This window comes from Pocillopora verrucosa, chromosome 13, assembly GCF_036669915.1.
Source record: "Pocillopora verrucosa isolate sample1 chromosome 13, ASM3666991v2, whole genome shotgun sequence".
Taxonomy (NCBI): Eukaryota; Metazoa; Cnidaria; class Anthozoa; order Scleractinia; family Pocilloporidae; genus Pocillopora; species Pocillopora verrucosa.
The window spans coordinates 6,630,471-6,640,724 of record NC_089324.1 but is presented as its reverse complement, the minus strand read 5'-3'; the positions used below and the strand labels follow the sequence as shown (position 1 = coordinate 6,640,724).

At 39.2% G+C, this 10,254-nt stretch overlaps 1 protein-coding gene across 1 annotated transcript; it reads left to right on the top strand.

Annotated features, from left to right (window-relative positions):
- The first annotated feature begins 759 nt into the window (after positions 1 to 759).
- On the top strand, positions 760 to 7,788 carry LOC131787452 (uncharacterized). Its single transcript, XM_059104559.2, has 4 exons — positions 760 to 1,421; positions 3,633 to 3,668; positions 4,324 to 4,596; positions 5,962 to 7,788. Exons 1-4 carry the CDS (start codon positions 935 to 937, stop codon positions 7,239 to 7,241), a joined length of 2,076 nt encoding a protein of 691 aa, XP_058960542.2. The 5' UTR covers positions 760 to 934; the 3' UTR covers positions 7,242 to 7,788.
- The last annotated feature ends 2,466 nt before the right edge of the window (positions 7,789 to 10,254 follow it).

The following is a 10,254-nucleotide window of genomic DNA, read 5'->3' as shown; positions in this document are numbered from 1 at the left end:
AAGGATGTCATTACCTTTTCAGCGATTCCAAGATGAAAAACACAATAAAATAAAAAGTTAAAGTTATAAGCCATTACACCTACTAGTCACTGACTAACTGACTAAGGTGAGCAAGTTTGGCATGATAAGGATTTTTTTTGACAAATTTATAGTAAATTATGTTTCAGCCTCGCTTTCATGCGTAAGGTCACGTGACCTATGTAAATTAGCATAAATCAACAGGGAGTATCATGCTCAATCATGTGAGCAAGTTTGGTGTATTTTCGTTCGTTATTAACAAAGTTATGAGGAATTATGTGTTTCAGCCTCGTTTTCACGGTGAATTTCATGGGTCAGAATTTAACCCCCCCGCCGTCTGAGCAAGTGGCAAAGCTGGCACCAAAACTTTTCATGTTTAGTAGGACCTAATGAACACTTTTACACTAGGTGCTTGCTTTCAGCACGAACTTCACACGGGACCTTATTTTATGACATTTGCTCCCAGACTAACTCTTGCATGCATAGCATGCCTTTGTTTTGAAATAAGTGTATGCCCTTGGCCAGACTTAAGCTCACTATTTCAGTATACTAGTCCGACACCCGTAGTATCACTCCATTCCAAGGATCCAGTACCATCCAGGTATCCCAGTTACCCTGCTCACACGGTCTAGTTTATAATTATAACAATGTTTCCGGGTGTCAGCCTCTTTAAATAAAATTTGATTGATTGATTGATTGAAGCTACCACAATGCAACGCAATCGGAGTGGGCACACCGCTAGGTGTTTAACTATGTGATTTCGAAACCGAACTAAAGCGTTGTATTGGTTTCGAGCGTAGACACGTACAGTGTGGGACATATATATTAGGTAAAACAAACAAACAAACCAAAAATACTGGATAAGACGTGATTCACTACGGCTCATTCATAGCACTTACACTGTATCTCATCAAAGATGATGAGGGCTTTTTTATGTTTACGTTGTCCAACGAAAATTCAGCGAGGCTTTCGACGAAACCAAATTAATCTTATGCTTTTCACTGTGTCGGGTGGACTACTACTGCTCCTCTATTATAAGCTGAGTGACACCGTTGTAGCGGAATCGTCGTTTAAGCAGCATTATGTGGATTTTAAAAGAAATCAGCGAGTTAAGTATGTGAAAAATGTTGGAAATCTCTCGTCAGCTTGTAGACTGCCGAGTTTGGATCCGTTTCACCCAAGCATCATGCAGTTTGTGACAGATCTTGGAAAGCTACGATGTGAAGGAAAAACGTATTCAACTTACGCTCACAATATGCTGGAAGTGAAAGGAGAAGATATATCTTCCGTACAATACAGAATAATTGAAAGAGCTCCTGGAGATGATTTTCATACTGTACTTTCCGAACCAAAGCACGTTGTTAACCAAGCCAAAATACTTAATCAGAAACCCTCCAAACCAGGTAAGATATGATTTATTTTGATAACAACTTTTAATGAAGTAAAATTTTATTTTACCAGCGGATGAAAATCGATATGTCATCTCAGGTGATTCTCGTATGCCGTCTTTAATTTCTTCTCGTATAACGCAACGTATCATAAAGAACAGGCTGGTGATAAAACCCGAATAATCACCGAATACTACGAATAGTCGTGAATAATGACGAATACTAGCGAATATTAGCGAATACTAGCGAATAGTCTCGAACAGTGGCGAATATTGATATATATATATATATGTATTGATCGTCAAGTTTTCGGTAAGTGAGTAAATTAAGTTCCCCTAGTTGTCAGGCGCCCCTTTATGTCATGTCACGTTATCGACCCCGGTCTTCTAGTGACCTAACTAGGCCGTTTATTGTACAAAACAAGACACTCTATGGAGTGCATACTCGTGCTTAACCAGCTACGAATGAGCTCTGGTATCCACGTACTGAGCGCTTTGCATGCTTTCTTCTGCTGTAACTTGTGTGACGATAGCGTGAAATTCTGCACGTGCCCGAGGACAAGGCGTTCATTAACATATCAATCAAGTCTTATGTTTTTCGTTCTTGTCGTCTCAGAAAGATCTCACCAATAAGTTTGCTTTACACCTTGTTATCCTAATACTTGCTTCGAAGCAAGATTGATCGTCATTCAAGCCATCTATATAGGCTACCTAGGGATCCCTATTGAACGATATTTCAATTGGTTTGGCTAAGCACGGATCATTGCCAGAGTTTCTTTATCAACGTCACCTCGAAGTTGGTGACCAAGTCACAGGCTACACATGACGGATTGATTCAACATTCCAATAGCATCTACAAACTGTCAGGTCATAGTTCGCAAATGGAAATGTTAGATTAGGGATTTTTGATGAAACTCTCCAGAGCTATAGCTTTTTGCGACCGCAAGATTGCAATCCTATCGAGGACTTTTGTGCGAATTTCCCTAATTTAATCAGGCTCCATTACCAGCTGCTAAGTCAGCAGAGACCATGCTCTAATAAGATGTTCGAAAGCACAGTAAAAATGTAAAAACGTCTTGCACTTATTTACTTCCTTCGCCGTAATGACTTTAAACTTTTGGTGATTTTGCTAACGTGACAGCACAATTATGCAAATTATCTGTTAGGCAAACTCCGACCGTTCTTTATTGTTAGCTTCATAAATCTTTCATTTTAACCATTTGCAAAAGAAAAGATAATAGGGTATAGCTTTTAAAACACACTGATTGATACTCTACACATTTTAAACGGCAAATCTGGCAAATGATTCTGTCAAAAAAGTTTTTTTAACGTATTTCCATAAAACCAATGTGGTTTTATTTATTAACTACCAAAGATAGCTTAATGGGCAAAGTTTGAGGCAAAACTTTTTCCGATACAAATTGCCCTGGACCGCTCTGACATAGATCGCCACTTAAGATGCAGCTTAATTCGCGCTAGACAGAGTTTGGGTTGAGATTAATTGTTTTGAATGCGGTTTTGTTAAACAAACTTTGTTTGAATAAGCGGCCCATTTTGTCCGCCTGGGCTTTAGTTTGGTTTCATTTCTATATTGTAACAGAATTGGAATTTATCGACTGGATAAATCCATCGCACAGCCTAAAAGTCTTTTCCTAACGTTTTCTGGTTACTTTCAGAACGGGTTTGAATTTTGCATTTGGATTTGCATTATTCTTTACACATAAAATAAAAATAGAGACCTTTGCATACATCTCTTTTGTTAAATGAAATACTGGCGAGAAAGAGAGATTCAGTTCATGACTATTGCTTTGTTTTTAGAATAATTTATATCATACTAAAAACATTATTGGTTAAAAGAGCGTGCTCTATCAGCAGCAGAGTACAAAACGTGGAGCTGAGCTAAAGCTGTCACGCCATCCGCCAATGTCCGATCGTTTCCCGGACTTCTCCCTAGCTTGTTTTCGTTTAATTGAACCGGCAAATAGCAGCAGAAGAACCATGCAGTTTTGGGTCAACCTCCCTCCCTTTTTGGTCCGCCGCTCTGATTGTGGAGTTTATTAACCAGCGGTGGAGGTGCAAGTGTTGTCTGTGATAGGGCCCGAGGACACGAGTATCAGAAAAGTATATATATATAAAAAATCAGGGTAAATTTTGGATAAGTCGACCGCGAAGGAATCAAGGAGAAGCCTATTTCTGACTATTAACGTGGTTTGTGGTTTTTTAACAGGTATCTTTAGAAAATTGTGGAACTGGATCAAAGGATGTAAGTACTCGTAATAGTAACTGGACTCTGGCGCAGTATTGAACATTACATAAGAAAAAATAGGATAAACTGTTCCACAGCATTACCCTAAAAAAAATAACGAATATGGCGCTGCCAAAAGCTCTTCACAGTAGCACTCGTAGTTGCCTTAAAGTAGATTGAGATGTGCCATATGTGTTACAAAAAGCGGTGTGAAAGTCACTAACAAATTTCCGTCACATGCACTCCCCCATATAATTAGTTTGGAAACTTCTCTCGGCAGCAAAAACCAGTTCCCTTTGTATTGTAAATGACTTTTTATAATCTTCATTCATAATCGCTTTCGTTGGCCTGCACACAATATACGTGCAACATGTACATGACAGAGCTTCCACTTGCGTGTTTGACTTCTGTCGCAGGCTTATTGGTCTAACTTGGGCGCGCCTGATTAAAATCGAGCGTCTGCAATCATAGTCTCCCTCGTAGCCATTGCTGGATCTCGTTACGAAACGCGCTTTACCCCCGGCCTTACTACCACGCCCCACGAGATCAAACACAGACTGCAAAGGAGACTACTGCGTCCGGGATACTTTTTCGTTTGCTTGACATTCTTGACGCGCAGGGTAGAAACTTACATAACATCCTTCGTGCGTCTTTTTCTCATTTCGTGACACAGATCGCCCCTCATCCCCACTCTATGGAAAGGCAACCGTGAAAGCTGAATACCTCCGTGTCGATGTCGTGAAAACTTCGGGTGCGATCGAAAGTGACGTACACATGCAGGTCGTGCCAAAGGATGAAGTGTTATCGAGACCGGCGAAACCTGGTGGTATTCCACTTGATATCTCACTGATCATGTATGATTCCACATCTGCTGCTAACTTCCAGAGAAAGATGCCCAACACTTTGAAGTACTTGACCAAACATCTCAATTCAGTCGTTCTTCAAGGTTTGTTTATTTCAAAATTTCGGTGTCTAGTGTCTGGTATAGTTGTTGGTATCGAAGACGCGATGAGAAGTACTAATGACATAAGCCGTGGCGACGTGAAGTGATCTAAATTGCTTTGAAAAATTAAAGGTGTTCTGAACCTTCACTATCAGAGATCCGATTATAGACCTACTGGTAGTTGTGCATTTCCGTGAAAATTCTAGCATTTGATTTTGGACAAGATGATATCCGCTGTCTCATAGGTTTGTCCATCGGCTCATCGCTGGTTAATTTATTGATATTGTTATCGTCACAAGAACTCGAGAAAGATTAAGAGAACGAGCAGCCCATGGACTAGCAGCTCATGCTTAGACAGGAGCCATTTCACGGATAGATTCTAAGTTGCCGTGTGGTAAGAACAAAAACGTGGCACACGGCGAAGTGCAGCCACGCGTGTCAATGATACTCTCAACGAGAACATCATTGGACGTCTTTTGTGATCTATGACTGCACAGACCAACGGCAACATCAAATCTGTATGTTTTAGATGATAAAAAAGCAAAAGGTTGTTAACGGTGACGTCATCTACGCATTTGTCCTCCAGTAGGTCATAATTAAAAAAATCAATCAAAATGCATCTAAAATTCGGCTTACCGTATAAAATATCTATTCACTTCATGGTATAAATACCGCAGTTTGAGCTGCGGCAGCCGTGCAGGGCTATATAAAACACTATTTCTTGTTCCACTTTGAAGCCATTTTACCATATAAAGGTATCAGAACGCGCACATACTGTAGAACGGGGCAAAAATACGCACGGAAAGCGGAGCAATGAAATGTTCGCACTGAACGTTTCTAACTTCGGTTTTATCCTATTTTTTGTGCTTTGAACCTTTAAGCGTATCAGATTTTTGGCAGTCATTTAAAACTATTTCAACAATTTCGCTGATGTTGTTTTTATCGTTAGCCGGGGTTTGGAAAAATACTGCAAACCTCGAAGATTATCTGAGCGTATCATTTGTTAAACCATCGAAAAAGGGACCAGTCTTATTTTTCATCAAGGGGGATCGGAGAATTGGGGGGGGGGGGGTCACATAATTTTCAGTGGGAATAGAGGGGGGGGGGGTCGTTAACAGAGGATAAAGGGAGGACTATAGAAAAATTGAGGGTCTTTTTTTTAATACCATTCACTCCCTCGCCGCTCATCTCCTCTAATCTCTTCCATCCCTGTATATTTTTTAATATTTGTATAAGCACATAGCTACCATGAGAGGAAAATTCATCAGGGTATCAGGTAGATTTTACCGTGTCCTCCGACCCCCTCCTTCCCTTGTAAGGCGATAAATATTGGCCAGTCTCTTAATGTGTATTTATTACTCATACTAGGTGAAACAATTGTGGGAGATGGTACAACAGCCCAACTGTGTGCAATGCTTACTGGTATAGCTGAAAAGGAACAACCAGAAGCGAGAAGAAGTGAACCAAATGCTAAGACAGTTGATAATTGGAGGTGGATTTTTCGAGATTTAAAGCAGAAAGGATACGCTACCCTGTTTTCTGAGGACTCGACGGCTTATGCAACCTTTAATTACCGGCTACACGGATTTAAAGATCCACCCACAGACCATTTTGCCAGGCCACTATGGATGGAGGCGGACAACATTACTCAACGGGTTGTTCAGTGTATCGGTGGGCGAGCATTTCACAATATGTCTCTTGACTATTTGGTTGATTTCTTTCGTGCATACAAACAGAAACCCAAGTTCTCTCTCATGGTGAATGCAATTATATCTCATGACGATCTGAACAGAATAGGTCATGTCGATGATGATTTGAAAAGAACATTACAAACCTTGGAGAGAGAGTCTTTTCTGGAAAATACTTTTTTGATTATATTTGGTGACCATGGTATTCGATATACTGGGATAAGAAAGACTCTCCAAGGGAAATTAGAGGAGAGACTTCCTTATATGTCCATTACAGTCCCAAAGTGGTTTACTAAGAAGTATCCAGATCTTTACAAGAATTTGATCCATAATTCCAAAGTGCTGACCTCACCGTTTGACGTGTACGCAACACTACGTCACATCCTGTCGTATCCCAACTACCCCAGTGATATAATAACCGGCCAAAGTCTGTTTACTAAAATTGACAAAGATAAACGCACGTGCGCGAGTGCTGGAGTTGAGGAGCACTGGTGCCCGTGTCTGAACTTGGAAGAAGTTTCCACAGAGGAACCAATGATAAAAAAATTAGCCGATTTTGTGGTTACCCATATGAACGATTTGATCTTTCAGCACCCAGAGTTGAAAACGCAGTGCCACAAATTGGTTCTAAAAGAAATCAAAAGCTCTTTCCGTGACATGCCAAATGCGGATATGCAGTTTTTTGACTCGACGTACCGCGACGAAAAATGTGATTCATGCGGGTTAAATTACGGTAAAAAGTCAATGAACACTTTAGCCCGGGATACAATGTATCAGCTGCAGTTCGTGACGTCACCTAATGAAGGATTTTATGAAGCATCTGTTAGAATGAAGAAAGGGACTCCGTCACTCGCGGGAGGTATCAGCCGCCTGGACGCTTATGGACACCAACCTCACTGTGTCGAAGATAAATATCCTCTTTTACGGAAATACTGTTACTGCTTGAGTCAGCGTACATGATGATAGGCCAGTTAAAAGATGTTCTTAATATGGTAGATAAGTGAAAGACGTGTTCAGTGATTGTATAAAATATAATTCGTGGAGACAGTTAAAATTAATCTTAATGGCATGTTCATGATAGAACTATTTCGTAAAATATAGCTCGTTGAAGACGAGTTATCCGATTATGTGATAGATACTCAAAGTTTCCCAGAAAGCGCTGAAACACCGTATGATGTATACCTGTCGGAGACTTTGTGTTTCGTGCGTGACACATATCAGATAACAAGTGTAAACATTATATCAAGAGAGACAGTTTTTTAGTTACAGAGACTGTCATTTTTTATCAAGAGCTAGAAGCACCGCCTTTCGTGATTTGGAATACTGATCGGTTTGCATGATCGACACAACTTTGAATAACCTTTATATCAGTGCTTAGCAACAACCAATCACAATGTAGAGAATGTAGTATATGAGAATGAGTTCGTTACAAGTTATGCAGAGTAGCTCTATACACACCCGTTGTAACTGAGTGAATACGAGAGTATAATTAAACGGTTGAGCTTAATCGAGTCTATTGATTGAGTCTAGTTCGTTAGGATTCTATCCCTGGTAAACGGGGCAAAGTTTACGAAATACCAGAGTACGTTTGTGGTATTCGTGCTCTCGTGAGCTTGCAGTGATTAATTATGCGCGAATTGCCACGATCCTCGCCGATCGCTGGTTACATGAGTTCAGCGAATACTGCTATTACACAGAGAACAAGGCTTAAGTCCGAGTATGTCAAACTAAAACTAAAAGAGAAACCAAACAAAATTGGAAAAATGGAAAAAAATAGACAGTAGAGCGTAGTTATCGAACACTCTGAGTGAAATCTCTCCGAGACCTATCAGATTTTCTTATTAAGATTTTCATCAAATCCCATATATATACATATATATATATATATATATATATATATATATATATATATATATATATATATAATATATATATATTTATTGTTTTTTTAGAGGGCACGGTAACGAATCTTGCAATCTGATTGGTTCTTTACCCGGTCAGTATTTTCCTATCTCTACCCACGGGCCACGGTAACGCTTTCGTGAGTCGCCGAGTACATCCCAACTTTCGTTGTCATTTTTCATAAATATACCTCGTTTTCCGGCTGGGCAGTATTTTTAAGCAAACACGTCGGTCACTACCTCAAGCCGATAAATAACTTATGAATCCTCTCTTTTCTCTCTATCAAATCACTTTGGTTGACAGAAAAATATTGGTTTCAGAATGAATTTGTATAAACAATAGTGTCATTACGTTGGTTGACAAGCGGCCTAAAAACCGTCTGCAATTAATTTTAATCGTTCACAAAAAGTACCCAGAAAGTTGAAACGTGAGGTATTTGGTTACAGTTAAACTGAACGATGGAACTTTCATTCATTTAATATCTGAATTTTCTCGAGCAATTTGTTCATAGTGAAAGAGCGAGCGAAGTTTTAATTTAAGTTCTACAACAAATATACGCTCCTGGTGAGTCTTTCCAATTCCGTTCAAGTTGGACATTTGTACCTTAAATTGCACAACAGAAATTAAAGGAATTTTTTGAGAAAAGGCCGCATTACATTCCCTTGTGTCTCGTTGGAGTGTGCCGTTCGAATTTAGTTTTTGTGAAGGAAAGATCAGAGTTAAACACGCCATTACAGCAAACAAACGAGCAAACTCTCACAACTTCAAAATAAAAAAATTGAATTTACTCACAATTACTTTCCCCGCCGTTTACTTAATGAACAGAGGTAAATCTTCGTACATGGATGAATGATCGATGAGAGTAAATAATACTTTCCGTTAGATCATTAACCGATTTTAAAGAAAACATTGTTCTGACAGTCCTTGCCAAACTAGTTCTGTTGGTTTTCAAATGTTCCTACGCTTTTTTTTTTCTTGCGCTCTCTCTAATTGACAGGTGTCAGATTGTGACAGATACTTGTAAAAATAATGTTTCAAAGTTTGTTTGGAAGCCTTTTAAATCACCTTTATCGTTACGGAAATGAAAATGTTTCGCTGAGGCATCTCTCTTAAATTTGCATCACCTCTATTTTAACTACCATTTACCCACTCAAAAATTGTTCAGTTTATGGAAGATCTTGCCGTATTTACGTCCATAAATCATTCGGGTTCTTTCGGAAAGAATTTCGTCAAGTTTAAAAACAATAAATATGTTATTTACCGGCTAGGGGTCGGTCCGTATGGTGAAAAACTGTGACCGAGGTCTTGAAAATGCTGCCCTCGGCCTACGGCCTCGGGCAGTATTTTCAAGACCTCGGTCACAGTTTTTCACCATACGGACCTCCCAGCCGGCAAATAACATATATGTATATATATATATATACACATATACATATACATATTTTTTTTATTATTGTCTCATAATTATGTTCTACATACATCGAAAGTGCTATATATTTTTTTTAGCTTTTTCTACGATCGAACCTGTATTAAGCGGTCACCCTGCATTAAACGATCATTCGTCGAAGTCCCTAAAAAATATTTTCCACTTCATAGCTGTAATTTTCACCTCTGTTAAGCAGCCACCTCTATTAATTAAGTGCCATTTTCGAGATAAACGGGGCTAACTACGAATTAACGACCGGGAAAGATCATAGTAAAAACCAAAATAAATAATTTAATTCCCTGAGCTTTAGTTCCTCATCCATGTAAGGAGCTGGTTTCAAATTTAGCACAATAGCTTAGGACCTATTCAAAATGTGTCTATAGAGCTTAATTTGGAGGCCTTTCTGTAAACAATATCCTGTCTCGGTTGATAAATCAGCAAATAACTTTGAGGCATAGTAATTTTTAAACAGTCAGATTCATGCAATAGTGGGGCCTTAACCTCAAAAAGGAAAATCCTGAAGTTGAGAAAAATGAATGGAGGATTCTTCGAGACCGTCCTCCACAACTGCACAGGAGATTTCTCTCTAACATTAAAGTAGTAATGACGGCTGCATGGCACGCATACGATTTTAGACTAAATCCT

Excerpts from the sequence above, each read along its gene's own strand:
- LOC131787452 (XM_059104559.2), top strand. The coding sequence starts at position 935 with ATGATGAGGGCTTTTTTATGTTTACGTTGTCCAACGAAAATTCAGCGA. Across the intron at positions 3,669-4,323 it reads GTGGAACTGGATCAAAGGAT|ATCGCCCCTCATCCCCACTC; the intron begins GTAAGTACTCGT and ends TTCGTGACACAG. Across the intron at positions 4,597-5,961 it reads CAATTCAGTCGTTCTTCAAG|GTGAAACAATTGTGGGAGAT; the intron begins GTTTGTTTATTT and ends TACTCATACTAG.